General features: G+C 46.5%; 3 protein-coding genes across 3 annotated transcripts; 1 reads left to right on the top strand and 2 right to left on the bottom strand.

The window, feature by feature from the left end:
* Positions 1–2,765: 2,765 nt before the first annotated feature.
* On the top strand, positions 2,766–3,468 carry LOC100284745 (ferredoxin). The gene has a single exon (NM_001157640.1). It carries the CDS (start codon positions 2,830–2,832, stop codon positions 3,280–3,282), a length of 453 nt encoding a protein of 150 aa, NP_001151112.1. The 5' UTR covers positions 2,766–2,829; the 3' UTR covers positions 3,283–3,468.
* Positions 3,469–3,555: 87 nt separating this feature from the next.
* Positions 3,556–8,114, bottom strand: LOC100282507 (lactoylglutathione lyase). Its single transcript, NM_001371867.1, has 3 exons — positions 7,644–8,114; positions 4,001–4,086; positions 3,556–3,870 (listed from the first exon to the last, which is right to left on the bottom strand). Exons 1-2 carry the CDS (start codon positions 8,023–8,025, stop codon positions 4,040–4,042), a joined length of 429 nt encoding a protein of 142 aa, NP_001358796.1. The 5' UTR covers positions 8,026–8,114; the 3' UTR covers positions 3,556–3,870; positions 4,001–4,039.
* Positions 8,115–10,127: 2,013 nt separating this feature from the next.
* Positions 10,128–15,329, bottom strand: LOC100216835 (DWNN domain a CCHC-type zinc finger). Its single transcript, NM_001329121.1, has 6 exons — positions 14,678–15,329; positions 13,079–13,181; positions 12,533–12,670; positions 12,008–12,447; positions 10,864–11,611; positions 10,128–10,733 (listed from the first exon to the last, which is right to left on the bottom strand). Exons 1-6 carry the CDS (start codon positions 14,859–14,861, stop codon positions 10,319–10,321), a joined length of 2,028 nt encoding a protein of 675 aa, NP_001316050.1. The 5' UTR covers positions 14,862–15,329; the 3' UTR covers positions 10,128–10,318.
* Positions 15,330–16,429: the final 1,100 nt, after the last annotated feature.

Raw genomic sequence — 16,429 nt, 5'->3', positions numbered from 1 at the left:
GCGCTTCTCCGGCCGGTGCTCGGCCTGCCCACTCCTGCCCGATATTTTGCCGAAGCTGCACAAGTTGTCCTGCTTCCTCGTCGAGCCTGGCATGTACCTCGCGGATTTGCTCGAGCTGTGCGTCCTGACCCCCCGCAGGGACTGGGACCACAGCTAGCTCCCGAAGGATGTCAACGCGAGGCGCAGGCCTAGGGGGATCACCGTCCTCCAGCATACCAAGATGGTTGCCTTCGTCGAGACCCCCTAGATCGACGTGGAAGCATTCGCGACTTGGGCCACAGTCCTCGTCGCCGAGGCTGTGGCTGCTATCGGAGCAATCGGAGAGGCAGTAGTCGCATGCGGTCATGAAGTCCCACATGGCACTGGGGTTATCGAGCCCGGAGAAATCCCAACCAGAGTCGGGCTCGTCATCTTCCTCGGAACCCAGAGGCCCGTAGGTCGAGATGGCCGTCAGCCGGTCCCAGGGTGACCGCATATGATACCCCGGAGGGTTTGGACATGCCTTTATAAAAGCGTCCACCGAAGCGGGGTCGCTTGGTGGGTCGCAGCTGAATTTGAAAGGCATGGGATGGGAGACGGACAGTACCTCTTGATCGACGGACGGTGACGAAGTCGCGTCAGGGACGGACTGCACCGTTGTCTCAGGCACGAGGCTAACGCCCAGCAAGTCCTTCGCGAGCGTGCTGGCGTCGTCCGTCTGCTTGGGGTTGGCGTGTTGCGGGGAGACGATACTCGTCTTCGTCTCAGACGCGAAGTCAACGCCCGACATGTCCCCCGTTGGGGCGCCGGCGCCGTCGACTCGCTCGACAACCGACGAGGTGCCGCCTCCTGCTTGGCCATGCCTGCCCCGCCTCCTCCTCCGTCGGCGGGGAAGGTGACGGGACAGACCCGGATGTTGCTCTTCCGTCACGTGGGGAAGACGTTGTCGATTCCGCCGCCGGCGGGCGGGCTGACGGCCGCCATTGTCGTTGTCGCGCGGCGGAGGAAGGAGTATCATGTAGTAGCTGCCGTCGAGGGACATGAACTCAAGACTCCTGAAACGAAGCATCGTCCTGGGTTGGAGAGGTTGCTGGAGACTACCCATCTGGAGCTTGACGGGAAGCTGTTCGTCAACACGCAGTAGGACCCTACCTGGCGCGCCAACTGTCGGCGTTTCGACCCCGGGGGGTCCCTGGACCGACGAGTAAATTGTCGCCGCGTGTCCCAGCCCAGATGGGTCGGCGCGAGACGGAGCACGAAGGGGGAAGAAGCGGCAAAAGGGGGAAACCCGCGACCTCCGTGTTGTCCTGCGCCCAGGTCGGGTGCGCTTGCAGTAGGGAGTTACAAGCGTCCGCGAGGGAGAGTGAGAGAGAGAGCCTTATGCAGTGGCCCGTTCTCTCTCGCGGCCAACCTTTTCGTATGAGAGCCCTGGACCTTCCCTTTATAGGCGTAAGGAGAGGGCCCAGGTGTACAATGGGGGGTATAGCAGTGTGCTAACGTGTCTAGCAGAGAGGAGCTAGAGCCCTAAGTACATGCCGTCGTGGCTGTCGGAGAGGTTTTGGCACCCTGTTCATGTGATGTCGTGGCCGTCGGAGGAGTCCTTGAGCCCTGTGGAAGGACAGCTGTCGGGGCTGTCGGATCCTTGCTGACGTCTCCTTGCTTCCGTAAGGGGCTGAGAGCCGTCGTCGTCATGGAGCACGCGGGGTGCCATCATTACTTGTTTACCGGGGCGAGCCAGATGGGACGCCGGTCATGTTCCCCGTAGCCTGAGCTAGCTAGGGGTAGGATAATGATGCCCCCCCTGTGACGTGGTCGGTCTAAGCCCGAGGTCGGGCGAGGCGGAGACTCCTCCGAAGTCGAGGTCGAGTCTGGGCCCGAGGGTAGGGCGAGGCGGAGACCGTCGTCCGAGGTCGAGGCTGAGTCCGAGCCCTGGGGTTTGGCGAGGCGGAGTCCGTCTTTCGAGGTCGAGGCTGAGTCCGTCTTCCGAGGTCGAGGCTGAGTCCGAGCCCTGGGGTCGGGCGAGGCGGAGTCCGTCGTCCGAGGTCGAGGTTGAGCCCGAGCCCTGGGGTCAGGCGAGGCGGAGCTTCCTATGGCGCCCGAGGCTGGACTTAGCTGTTGTCAGCCTCACTCTGTCGAGTGGCACAGCAGTCGGAGCGGGGCAGGCGGCGCTGTTTTCCTGTCGGGTCGGTCAGTGGAGCAGCGAAGTGAGTGCGGTCACTTCGGCCCTGTCGAATGAGGAGCGCGCGTCAGGATAAGGTGTCAGTCAATCATTGCATTAAATGCTCCTGCGATACGGTCGGTTGGCGTGGCGATCTGGCCAAGGTTGCTTTTCCGCGAAGCCTGCCCGAGCTGGGCCTCGGGCGAGTCGAAGGTGCGCCCGTTGCTTGAGGGGACCGTCGGGCGAGACGTGAATCCTTCGGGGTCGGCTGCCTTTGCCCGAGGCTGGGCTCAGGCGAGGCGAGGTCGTGTCCCTTGCGTGGACTGAGCCTTGACCTTAATCGCGCCCATCAGGCTTTTGCAGCTTTGTGCTGATGGAGGTTACCAGCTGATATTAGGAGTCTTGGGGTACCCCTAATTATGGTCCCCGATAGGTGGTCACTCGTAAGACTCTGAAAGCATAGGTGGTATGGCTACAACCCACATAAGTTTTGACTCTACTAGAGTCTCTCCAATTTGTGCCATTGTCATCCTAATCGGTGGCAATGATGAAGAGGTGATGGCCATGTCGCCTTGGCTAGCTCTGCCCCCTCCTTATGAGTCCACACGCTCTGGCACAAAAAAAAAGAAATAAAAAAAGGGGAAGACAGCCTTATCCTCAGCCACGAACCGCCCCTCAGTCCCTTGCACACCATGGCCGCTGCCTCAGCTTCGCTTCTCCACCTCGCGACCCCGACCCTGACTCGCTCCACTCGCCTCGCCGTCCGCCTCCCCAGCGCCCAGCTGTCGCGCTGGCCATCGGGGGCACGCATCGCCGCCGCGCAGCCGCCGCGGGCGTACAAGGTGACGATCGAGCACGGCGGCGAGTCGCGGGTGGTGGAGGTGGAGGAGGACGAGACGATCCTGTCCCGCGCGCTGGACGAGGGCCTGGACGTGCCGCACGACTGCAAGCTCGGCGTGTGCATGACGTGCCCGGCGCGGCTGGTCTCCGGGACGGTGGACCAGAGCGACGGCATGCTCAGCGACGACGTCGTCGCGCGGGGGTACGCGCTGCTCTGCGCCGCGTACCCGCGCTCCGACTGCACCATCCGCGTCATCCCCGAGGACGAGCTGCTCAAGGTCCAGCTCGCCACCGCCGACGACTGACTGACGCTCCGCCGATGACCAGCGGACCGGCCAGCAGGCATCAACCTCCGGCGGTGTAATGATGTCCCTGAGACTTGTACACCATTGTTGACTAGTAGCACTAGTGACAGAGCTTTTCTCGAGAATAGATGCTGTGTGATATGCCTCTCTGCCAAATTTCTGGTATCCAAATCGAGCATTTCGCGACGTGTGGTAGCATACTGCTGATTGTCTCCACTTTCTCAGTGGTTAATGATGCTTCAGTTCTGAAACTAATAGTGAAACGTGAATGAGTGAGTGAATGACAAGGAAATTATTTAGACTCCATTAGCCAGTTGTCATGTAGGAAATCCAATCACGTACAGAGCGATGTTACAGCGTAAAACATTTTCAGGGCAAAGCGACATTTTTATTAACTACACATTGTTCGGATTACAATCATCTCGGATGAGATGCAGCAAGAACGCAAGCCCTTGTCTCAAACAAGCAAGGGCGAGTATGTAGAGCTTTGAAGTGCTTCGGATTTATTTATTTTACGGAACGAAGCTTGACCCAGGAACGTCTCCGGTTTCGATCGCATCATGTAGGCAGGGTTTGCTGAGGTATTGCCTGCAACCAATCCGCACAAAATAAGATAGATCATATCGGCAATTTAGCACTCATAGAGTCATATGCATGTACAAGAACCAGAAATGAACAGAGTCATATGCCAGAACGAAACCAAGGAGCATCTGCTTACACGATAAAATAGAAGTAGACTGCAAATCATGGTCTCTGTTCACTTCTCATTCCCTGCACCAGCGCTAGTAACCTCTAGGCCATTGCCTGCAACAGAACCAAATCAGAGAGCTGTAGGTGTGCTTCTGCGCGAAACAAGAAAAGGTAAACAAATGCCTCATTCACCATTTATTTACTCTAAATTTCACAAATCCAGAAGTGTTACAAATAGGGTCACTACTAATGAGGAACTGGCACCAGGTTGGCAGGTAAACAAAGTGTACACTGTTTATTGAGAAATTAGAATCCTGTTTCCAGACATGCATGAGACTTCTAAAAGAACCAAGTCAGCACTGACAACAGCACTTTACGCAAGTACGTCGAAGACAAGTTGGCCAGAAAGTACACAGGGGACACCTTAATAGATTTGATATTTTGATCAAAGGAGCACGCTGCATAGTTAAGTAGGATATTCTCTGGTTGCCAATAACAAATTGACCCTTCTACGCCGCATACGTTGCTCAAAGAAAATGCACAGCTCTGGCCAAAGTTCAAGGGGGGAAAAAGAAAACTAACACAACTTAAAAGGCCAAAGTTAGCACCAGTAGGCCATGAACATTCCTAAAACTTATGCAAGTATTCAAAGAACATCATAACAGACAAGCTATACAGATAGCACTGTAAGAAAACATGGCACCAAGTTTAAGCTATTCGTCCTGACCTATTAGACCGAGGAGAACTGAGTTTCTGAGTACATATAGGGCAGAATACTGCCATCAGGATTACAACATGAAAGAGGGTCCAATTCGGGTACAATTACTTTAACTGACTCCTATTCTAACTCGCTACCTCTAGGACAGATCAAACTTGATTCTATCCTATCTTTAACCAAAGTCGACCAATGTCTTCCTCTATATAGAACAACGGTATGGACCCATGATCTAATATGGTCATAGCCTAATATACAAGCACATTCTATTCTAACATTCTCCCTCAATCATAACTTGCTCAAGTTAAGATTATTTCTAAATGAAGTCAGCTTCTACATAGTTAATTAGTTATTGCCTTGGTAAAGCCATCTGCAACTTAATCTTTTGTAGATATGATTATGGCCCCGAAAGTCCTTTAGCTACTCTTTATCTCACAAAATAAAAATCAATCTCAACATGCTTCATACGACAATAAAACATTGAATTTGTTGTAAGATAGGTTGCTTCAACAATGTCACACCAAATCCTTGCAACGGGAGGACAAGAAGCTCTTGTAAAAACGACTGCACCCACATCAATTCTGCAGTGGCATTGGCTATAGCTTTGTATTCAGCTTCAGTACTTGACCTTGAGACTGTGGGCTGCTTGTGAGCATTACCAAGACACCAAATTCTTACCAAGATATACTGCAAAACCTCATGTAGAGCGGCTATCAACAATATCATCATCCCAATCTACATCAGAAAAGGCACTCACAAACATAGGAAACTTTACAATTTTTAGACCATGCTTAAGAGTTTTCCTATGCCATTTTTAGACCATGTTTAAGAGTAAACTTAGCATATCTGAGAATCACTTCACAACACTCCAATGATGAGTGGTAGGTGCATGTAAAAACTGACACACCTTATTGACTGAAAAACTTAAATCAGGTCGTATAAGGACCAAGTACTACAAAACACCCACAATGCTCCTATACCTTGTTGCATCTTCTGGCCCTAGCAACTCACCTTTACAATCCTTAATTTTAAGTATTGAGCAGTGTTATGGTGGGTTTGCAATTCATCATTCCAACTCTATTGAACAAGTCTCAGGCATACTTAATCTGAGACGAATGAATGTCATCATCAGTTATATAAACCTCAATGCCAAGAAAGTAGTGCAGTTGTCCTAGAACTTTCAACGCAAATCAGCACTCAAGTCTGAGCATAGCATCAATAGCATCCTGTGAAGAGCTAGCAACAATGATGTCATCAACATAGACTAATAGAAATATAGTAACACCTCCCTTGTTATAAACGAATAGAGAAGTGTCTGCCTTTGAAGCCTGAAAGCCTAGGTGCAATTGTTTCTCACTGAGTCCATAATACCAGGCCCTGAGAGCTTGCTTCAGGCCATAAATAGCTTTGTCCAGCTTGCAGACATAATTGAGTTGTGTCTTACTCTCAACCCGGTGTTTGTCTCATGTAGACTTCCTCCTCCAGAATGTCATGAAGAAATGCATTCTAAACATCAAGTTGCCTTAATGTCCATCCATCCTCTATAAACTGCCAATGATAGAATGATCTTGATGGTAGCTGCCTTAACCATAGGGCTAAAGGTTTCTTCATAATTTATGCCATATTACTGCTTAAATCCTTTTGCCACAAGCATGAATTTATCTATCTAAGATTCCATCTGCTGATAGAAGATGGAGATTGGTAGAAAGATGAGAGGGGTGGGGAAATGGGAAGAAGAGAGTTTAACAGGATCCAAGAGTAGTGTGGTAGGAGGCACCAGAATCGGCCACCCAGTCAATGAAGGTAGGAGTCAGCCAGGGGCGATTCCAGGGAGGGGCACAGGGGGGCAACGTCCCCCCTAATCCTCCCCAAATTCCATAGGAGCTACTACTTTTTTAGCTAATCACCATGTAAATAATATAAAATACCTCTTAATAGCCCCCCCTCAATCTGATTTACCCCCTCAAACTCAAATTCTGGCTTCGCCCCTGGAGTCAGCCACCCAGTCGATGAAGGTAGGAGCCAGGGCCATCGTGCTAAACGAGTTAGCAAGTGACTGCTGATCCCACCCATCGGTCCAAGGGGTCCAAGGTTGATGAAGGTGGGCATCGACAGGAGAGCCGGCTAGGGCTGTGTCGGTGCGACGAAGGACCACCCGAGGATGGGCCAGGCCACAGAGACGCGGTTGATCCACAGGCTGTAGAGATTGGCCAAGGTGCATCACCCCACCCCACCACCCCCACTGTGCACTCCTCCGATCAGAGTCGAGATCGGCGACACACAAAGGCGCATCGACGGAAAATCCGGCGAGCCGGCATTGTTGTGCATATCAATTAGGCATTGGAGGGTTTAGAAAGGTTGTCTACCCACGTCCAGGTACTGTTGCACAGATCTACGTCAAGTTCTCCATCAACTAGGAACGTCAAGTCCCAGTTTGGTGAAGACAAGATCTTCTTCATCTACATCAAGCATAAAGTCAATTGATAGCATCTACAAGCTCTGTTAAGACCGCCTTCGTGTTGGGGAACCTCGTGGTTCTGTTGAGACCGCCAATACTGAGAATTTTAGAGGTTGCAATTAACATAAAGTCAGGGAAGTGGTGTGCCCATTCTAATAAATAATGTTGTAATTGCTGTACTTCTGTAGGGGCGGCTTGTGTCTAACACTCTAACTCAATGGAATATACTATTGAACTTCTGTAGTCTGCTAGTCTCTACTCTCTAGTCTCTACTTGGTTCAACGAAGGTTAAAGACTTGCAGTTGCAGGTAACCATAAACTTAGCAGAAATTCAGAACTTTCGAAGTTGTGAATTCTTGAAGAGCTGCAATTCTCTAGCCAATTGCAACAAGCATGGACCTGTCTTTTCATTAATTTTGATGAAGAGAAAAGGCAACACAGGATGCGGACTCTGCGACCTCGTTTGATCACCGCAAAAACGAGCAGGGCATCTCTCACCGTCAGGGTCGAAGAAGAAGACCTGGCGCGTGCGCCCATCCGGCTGCGACTTTTCGAACACATCGGTGCCGCGCGCCTTCAGCCCGGTCACGAACCCGTCGTAGTCAGCGACGGAGAAGGCGAGGTGGTGGCGCCGGGGCAGCTGCGACGGCGGCGCGCCCTCGGCGCCAGGCCCCACCGCGACGGGTGCCGCGGCGGGGTCCCGCTCGATGAGGTGGAGCGCGACGTCGGGGGAGCTCGGGAGGCGGAGCCATGCGACCTGGAAGCCCGAGTAGGTGGGCGAAGGGATGCGCTCGAACCCCAGCACGGCCTCGTAGAAGGCGGCGAGTCGGGCCACGTCGGAGGTCTCCCGCGCGATGTGGTTGAGCTGCAGCGTCGCCATCGGAGAAGAGGGTGGGGACAAGGAAGAGGATCAGAGGAGTTGGGCGCGGCGCGGCCGGCGAGGCGTCTCGTAATGTTGGGAGTTGGGACTTGAGAGTGTGGTGCTGTTGCTGCCGATGCCCGTCTTTGACTCTTGCTAGGGCCGCTAGGCCAGCGACAGCGTGCTGCACACGTGTGTGATCAGTTCGCTCCTCCCCGGACTAGAAATCTAGAATTCACCCGAAAAAAAGTGGGACAGTTCAACAAAGGAGCTGCTTTTCGTAGATTCAGGATACTTGTTTGAGTGTTTCCATCTCGCGGGAAGGTTATTGTTTTTTTTCCAACTATTTCTTCTAAATTTAAATGTGAATAACAACCGCTATGCTAGATGCATAGGAATAGACATTTGTCGTGAATTAGGTGTCTATGATTGCTTTACACTACTATCTCCACTTATTTATTTTCTAACAATTCAGCCGATAAATTAGATAATCCAGTGTTTTTTTTTTATTTTTAGATAGTTACAGTCTTTATGCTTAATGTTTTACGACCTATAACTTATAATCATAACTTTTTAAATAGTCTTTTATTACTTTATAGTAGCTACCTTATTATGACAACCTTTTGGAGCGGGTGTTTAAATACAAAGACTAAACTTTCTCTGTTATAGGATGTTTGGATGCTAGAAGTATTAAATATAATCTAATAATAAATACTAATTATACATATGAGAACTAAATGGCAATACGAACCTAGTAAGAGAGTGTTTGGTTTCTACAAACTAATTTTTAGTCTCTTTATTTTAGTCTATAAATTGCTAAACACATGGACTAAAAGAGGAATTATCTCTATTTTAGTTCTTGTGATTGGCAATTTAGCGACTAAAAATTAGATTCTAGAAACCAAACACACTCTAAGCCTAATTAATTTATGGTTCGCTCATGTGATACTAAAATATTTACTAATTATGGATTAATTAGGTTTAATCAATCTGGCTCGTCGTTTAGTCTTCATCTGTATAATTAGTTTTATAATTATATTATATTTAATACTCGTAATTGATATTCAAAAATTCATTATATAGACTAAATTTTAGTGCAACCGAACACCCTAATAACCTTTGAAACACTTTTTTTCAAATTTCAGTAACGCTAACTTTTCAAGGAATATATATTGATCTGCGTCTAGCAAAATTTTTGTGTTCGAATCGAGTATTTCCCAACATTTGGTGGCATTTTGCGCATTATCTCCACTTATGCTTCAACTCTTGGTCAATTCTTTAAGCTATTCACGGTAGATCGTGTAAAATAAGGAATTTATATTATAGTACATTTTGAAATAGTGAATAATATAGAGGACGGAATAGGATAGACAGAGATACGTATACATGGAAATGCACGTAGAAGAAACACGTCCGTATGTGTCGCAAAAGAAAAACCGTTCGCTCACAGCGAATGTCTGCGATATAATCTAGAATTGGGCATGTCCAGCTTGGCCAACATTCGCATGGGACGATTCGAGTGACTACTTTGTGTTTGCTTGTTATTATAACTAGTAACAACATGTGTGCAACTTGTTTTGTGGTCACAGTTCGGATATTTATTCAACAATTGTCATTTGTTCCAATACTTCATGGAATCGAAGTAAAAAATTACCTCTCAGCTATAGATTTTCTATATATGACAGAAGAGTGGGTGAATCTAACTTAAATTCAAATGTATTTTATAACTGTGGTCATACTATAAATTTGAGCCTTGCACAATCGGAATCTTACAAGGTACACGTAAAGTAGAACATGAGATAAGTCCTTGGTAAGTACATATCAACACAAAATCAGTTCTCTTACCGGCCCGATCTATTTATTTTAGAGAAATTAAAATTTATTTAATAAAGTTGTCTACTTAATTTAATATTTCACAACTTTTAAAAGCTCAAATATAAGTATATCTTAAATTTAGACGGTATATTTCACATATTGCTAATAATATTGGTAATAATAGTAGAAAAATATATTCATATAAAACCATATTAGCTTCATAAATTACTATTATATATTATTAGAGTGGAATTCGATTCCAAAACGGGGCGTTAGGGTAAAAGAAGTAAAAAAGAACTCGTGAGCTTAGCAAACTTCCATTTATATTTGGAGAGATCGCATGGTAATACCATTACATTTCGCCAGGGAACCGGAAGTTCCCCTTTGTTTGCAGGGGAATACATACAATTACGAGTAAAAGAAAATGGATAGGTGAGCACTGGTGACCAGCAATGTATTGCTGCACTTGGTCGGTCCGCCGTAGTCCACATTCTTCCGTTCAGTGCCTTGTGTCCACGCCTCCTGATGATCTGCGACCCCATCTCCTCTTGAAATTACATTCATCGTCGCTTGCATCCTCCTCAGGAGTCATCATACTCCTGGAACCGTGACTCGACCTCCGGTCGCTCTGTCTATCACCGTACTTCGGAGAGGAATCGCGCGTCCGCTTCCTAGTAGAGTGGTCCTCATGGTGGTCAACAGAGGCCCTGTCGGAATGCCCACGGTCCCTTCCCTCGGAGCTTGACCTTGTTCTGTTCCTCGTTCTCGATTCTGAGACATGAGAAGAGCCCAATTGTCGCTCGTGCTCTCGTGATTGGGGCTGATGACGAGTGTCCTTGGGCCTGTCACTCCTCTCAGGGCGCTTTGAAGGTGCAGCTGCAGTGCCCCCACGATGCATGGGCTCAGTTTCAGGCCTGAAGAATCCACCATATAGACTATTAGCGTCACAAATAGCAAGTAGAACTCTGAATACTTGGCAGATGAGTATAGTTCAGTTCAAAAAAAGAAGAGTCTAAACTGAGGATGAAAGAGGACAATACATGCCTTTGGTAGCTTGTTGCATAGCCTTGCATTGCAAGAGCCTGCGACGGTATGCAGGTAAAGGAATTTACACAATATGGATCCATCGGATAACCAGGGTACGGCACCCCCATTGAGCTATACATGTAAGGTTCAGTTGCCCAAGGATATCCATTGATGAAGGGATTGCAATATGCAGGGTCAAATGGAACATTGTAACCATATCCAACATTGTTAGGTTGAAAGTTCTTGGTTAAGACTGCCTTCTTCCACTTCTTCGGTTGATCTGTCCTTGTGACATTGTGTTCTCGGGCCCCTGAAACAGTGGTGGCCTTTGAAGTCGATTCAGTTCCATCCTTTACTTTGAGGGCTTCAGCATTTGCTACAGTCTTCTCTGCTGACACTTGTGCAAAATTGCCTCCATCTTTACCAAGGATTTTAGCACTGGGTACCAATTTCTCCCGAGGCTGGTTCACTAGAGCACCTTCTGTGGCAACCTGGAGCACATCATCAAGTGCAGATGCTGCTGGTAGCTGGTGGTCTCTAGATTGCTTCACCTCCCTTGTCGAGGCAGTGTGGCTCTGTATTTTGGGGTCAGGGTTGCTGCCTGACGAACTTCTGTGTCTTGTTGTACCACTTCCACCACTGATAGTCTGTGTTCCCAACATATTGCTGATTGTGCTCCGAAGTGTTTGATTGGGAATGAGGTCATCTGCTAGTGTCTTGACTCCACAAATGCACTTCGACTCTGTAATAATATAATCCCGAATGCCTGATAGAAGGTACACAGAAAACCGATCCTTATATTGTTCGAATCATAATTACTTGACACAGAAACAGCTAGATACTGCTATAAAAACAAATTTGGTGTAAAACATCTTGGGTACTGTTGGATAATGCACTCAGGGGTTTTGTTTGGTTCCATGGGACTAAACTTTAGTCCCTCCCTTTTAGTCTATTTTAGTTCATAAATTACTAAATATAGAGACTACAAGGGAATAAATCAGATTTTCTCCCCAGTCTTTAGTCCTATTTTTGGTAATTTAGAGACTAAAAAAGAGGGACTAAAGTTTAGTCTCATGGAACCAAGCATGCCCTTAATGGCACCAAAACAAAGACTTTGAAGATACACACAAATGAAATATATGAAAAATTGAAAACCACTTACATCTATCACAAAAACTATCAAAACAGCATTTGCTTGTCAATACTGCATCTCTCATCACTTTTTTACATAGCCTGCAGTGGAGCTCTGCTGGCAAGTCATCAACAGCACTAACGGGGGAAGCCGGGACAAGTGAATCCAAAATGCCATTGACAGGTGTAACTACTGGGACAAGAGAACAAAGCATTTTATTGTTGTCGCACTTGGGATCACCAATGCTTGGGCAACGATGGATAAAATGCCCTGGAATTCGGCATCTGTAGCAAATGTATCCAGGTGGAGGTATCTTGTTTTCCTGTGAGCAGTGTTGAATGAAATGGCCTGGAACACCGCAAGAGCGACAGACATAGCCTGGTGGAGGTGCCTCCCCTTCCAATGACCCATAGTTACGTCCTGACGTAAACCTTCCACTGCCTTGTCCTTTTTTAGACGGGAGTTGTTCCCTACGTGCACCATAGAACGAGATTATCAGAGTGAAGGTAACGATAAAACTATTACCATTTTGTGAAAAAAAAACAATATGCTTACGATTTGAGTTCAGCGGCATCAATCACTGCAGCAATTGCAGCATCTTCATCTTGCACTACCGTGGAAGAACATGACTTTGAGCTTGAGTCAGTAACCACTGACTTGCAAGGCACAGAAAATTCTTCTGTGACTTTCCGCCTGTAATTAGTTACATGAAGTTAGTCCGCTTAGTCCTCATTTTCTGCCCTGCATGTTCTCAGATGAAACAGTTCTATTTCATGATGCTTCAGCTAAAGATCTCGCAATATGACACTGCAACTAAACTGTGTTTGCCCAGGGGACTCAAAGAGAACAATCCGATTTTACCAGGAGCAGTTTAGACAAAAAAAAAACAGTACGAAAATAGAGAGAAATACTCTGTTGGTTTCATTGTGAATCAAATTGTTCAAACTGCAGGCACACGTCTAAGAAAAATGTATTAATGTTACTAGGAGCTGATTCAGGTTCCCTATGAATTAGTCTATGATTTAAAATGTTTGACTCCTAGGCTCTCTTTCCAAACAGTGAATGGTAATGCGAAGTAAAAGATTGAAGAGGAGACAATACGTGGGGGACAAAACGATCTTCTCTGACAGTTGCCCGGCAATGGAAATTCTGCGGACCAGCACAGTTGTGTTCTGAGGTATGGATGCTCTTTCATCTGCATATTCTGAAAACACAAAAATAGAAAACAGAGATATCAACTAATAATCCACTAAAACAAACATATTCTGGCAAGCTATAAGATAACTCTTCTCATATACACCAAATGGTGCAATTAATTGAACATCAAAGTTGAGAAGTTTAGATTGTTTATACTATGACAGATTGACTTTATCCTTTAGGTTAACAATTGGGATTTCTCACAGCGCTATTGAGATGTCCTGGATTCATGAACATACTGGGAACAATAGAATTTACACACTTCACAATTTATAAATATAAGTTTCCGATCAGTATGGCAAGGTGTATTAGGATGTCCAGATACATGTGGATCATCCTTCATCCAGTATACAGCTTGGCTGAACTCCTTCAGGAGGCAGAAACACATACCATGGGTATAAAAGATGACAGGAGAGAGGAGACCATACAGAAATGCAATTTACACATATTCCATTTCTCTTATTTGACTCGACAGCAGTGGAAACACGAGTAAACTGTGACCATTGTACTTAACGGAATACCTATTCGTGGCCTACAGAATAAATACGCACAAAGCAAAAGTATCACGAAATCTGAGCTGCAATTGTTACACCAACTTGCATCAACACAAATAGCCAAACTGGGCAATGAATCCAGATTGAAATGACGCATGCAAAATCATTGGCACCAAAACTATGACAATTAATAAAACTATATGTCAAGCCAGACTGAGTGAGAAATCCAGATTGAAACGATGCATGAAAAATCATTGGCACCAAAACAAAGGACAATTGATAAAATCTATGCAAGTCACTTCTTGTTCGTAGCTATCTCACTGTCAGTAACGAGGTCACGGATTTCAAACAGACTCTGCCTTGTCTCAGTTTAAGCCTCTTCTCTCTCTCTTGGGTTGGGGGGGGGGGGGGGGGGGGCAGGGCTTGTTTGTTTAGGGGTGGATTGAGGGGGATTGGAATTGGAATGGATTAAATCCCCTCCAGTTCAAATTTGAACAAGAGGGGATCTAATCCCCCTTAGGCCTTGTTCGTTTATTTCAACTCCATGTGGATTGAAGTGTATTGGCATGGATTGGAATGGATTTTGACTTACTATGAATTTAAACCAACTCAATACCATCCAATCCACATGGGTTAAGGGTGAAACGAACAAGCCCTCAAACCGAACAAGGCCTCATGTGGAAGCCCCCTTCACTAGGTCTACCCTACAATTAAGCAATTCGCATGGACAACTGAGCACAAACAAAGTTCAGGTGTCCTGATCCCCAATCAGATTAATGTTATCTAGACTCTGCTATGTGGTACAGGTGACATCTCAAAAACAAAGCTTAAATGATATTTTCCCCAAAATTGTGATGATCAAAGGTAAATGCGCATAATGTTATCATGCTGCAAAATCTGTTGTGATGCAGTAAAGACAACTATGATGAAGTTTTACAAAATCACATGGTCGGCTGTTTATACAGAACTAAAGTATTCGTACAGTTAAGCTATTTGGCGTTAAACGAACCTTCGCCGCTGTGGGCATTGAAGATGATAATATCCTCCCTGGCACGGCCGTGGGTTCGCCCATGGCCGTGCTTACCACTTGTCAGTATAAGCTGCTTGAGTTCAGACACAGAGATAAAAGCATGGAGCACAGGCATAGAACAGATTTCCTTTTCACTCTTATATTGGTAATACACAACACCCATGACGGATGGCGAGTATGTCTCCTTTTTCACGTATATATAAAGGCCTCTCTATCACGAGATAGGCCCGAACTTTTTTCAGATCTCAGATGAAATACAGCGAACTGCAACCAGAATAATCACAGAACCAATTCGATCTACGAAGAGGCGACCGGCGACCGGCGACCGGCTATCGGCGATCGACGACGACACGAATCCTTCGAGTCGTCGATGCTGACTTGGTGGTGATGTAGCCTGTCGACCAAGCGATTCGTCGGGACGCCGCCTGGGGAAGATGGCAGGTGTAGAAGTCGGGTAGAGGACGCCGGGGAGCCGAGATGCCGGAACGTGGCGACGAGGGTAGGAGCCGGCGATCCCGCCGGATCTGAAGGAGTCGACTGGGCTAGGTTCCGAGGCGCGTGCGGAGCCTGGCGGTGGGATTGGGGAATTCTGCGGAGGCGGCGGGGGGCGGTGGATTTTTATAGGAGAGAAAGAGGCGAACCGCGAATGCGTGAACGAGTCCGACGCGGCCTCTGCCTCGCTTGAGAGATAGACCACGGGTAACCGAAATCCGATGGATAAAAACCCTATTAGGGCACGAGTATGGCGAATTTTGATATTTATGGGTATTTTATTGGATTATTTGTTATGCTCATTAGGTACAGTGGACGTGAGTATGTTCTCTGTTGCCCTATACCCACTACCCGATGGGGAACCCGCTAATATATGACATGTGGGTCCGGATTTATATGTCTCATATAAAATGAATTTGCTCCTGATGGGTAAAAACCCGATTAGGGCACGAGTAGAATCAATGCTATGTTTTGTGTGATTTGAAGGCATGATATTGCCATTTAATGTTAAATATTGTTGAACCTGTGATAAAATTATATTGAGTTCGATACATTTGTTATGCTGGTACTTATTTTTGCGATTCAAATGATCATGTCTATTGTAATGTTAATGGGTATGGGTACCGATGGGTACCCGCTACCCATGGTGTGTATGGTATGGCGTAATTTTGTACCTATGATGGGTAGTGGGTATGAGTTAATTTTTTCCTAGTAGGTATGGATATGATTTCGTATGCCCACAAGTACCTTACTCACTGCCATCCGTGCCTCGCTTCTGTGTTTACCTGCGCCGCATTTTTTTCCTTGAGAAATATCCTTCGTGGTCACTGGACACTGGTCAGAGAGATTTTTTCAATCTAGCACTGCCAAGAAGCGGTTTCGGATATTTAACACCGTGAACATGACAATTATAAAAATGGTAATACCTCAATTCTCGAATATTTATTACCTACTAGTTTCTTTTTAAACTAATTGTGTCAAATAAAAAAGAACGAAGTGAGTATTATAATGGCTCAGGTTTTGAATGTATAGCACTCAAGAGCTTTACACGGAATTAATAGCGGTGGCTGGACTGTCTCCGTAAGTCCGTATTGGTCACCTTTCAGTTTGTTCGTTTGGCTTTAATGTTTATTAACTTATACTACTTCTATAATGTTTTATCACTATATATTGCAGTTGTAGCAGTTCAAACAACTGGTTTTAATCTGAAGCGAACAACTTGAGGAAGGTGAATGTGAA

Source organism: Zea mays, chromosome 1 (genome assembly GCF_902167145.1).
Source record: "Zea mays cultivar B73 chromosome 1, Zm-B73-REFERENCE-NAM-5.0, whole genome shotgun sequence".
Taxonomy (NCBI): Eukaryota; Viridiplantae; Streptophyta; class Magnoliopsida; order Poales; family Poaceae; genus Zea; species Zea mays.
The sequence above is the reverse complement of the archived record's forward strand: the minus strand, read 5'-3'. Positions and strand labels throughout refer to the sequence as shown.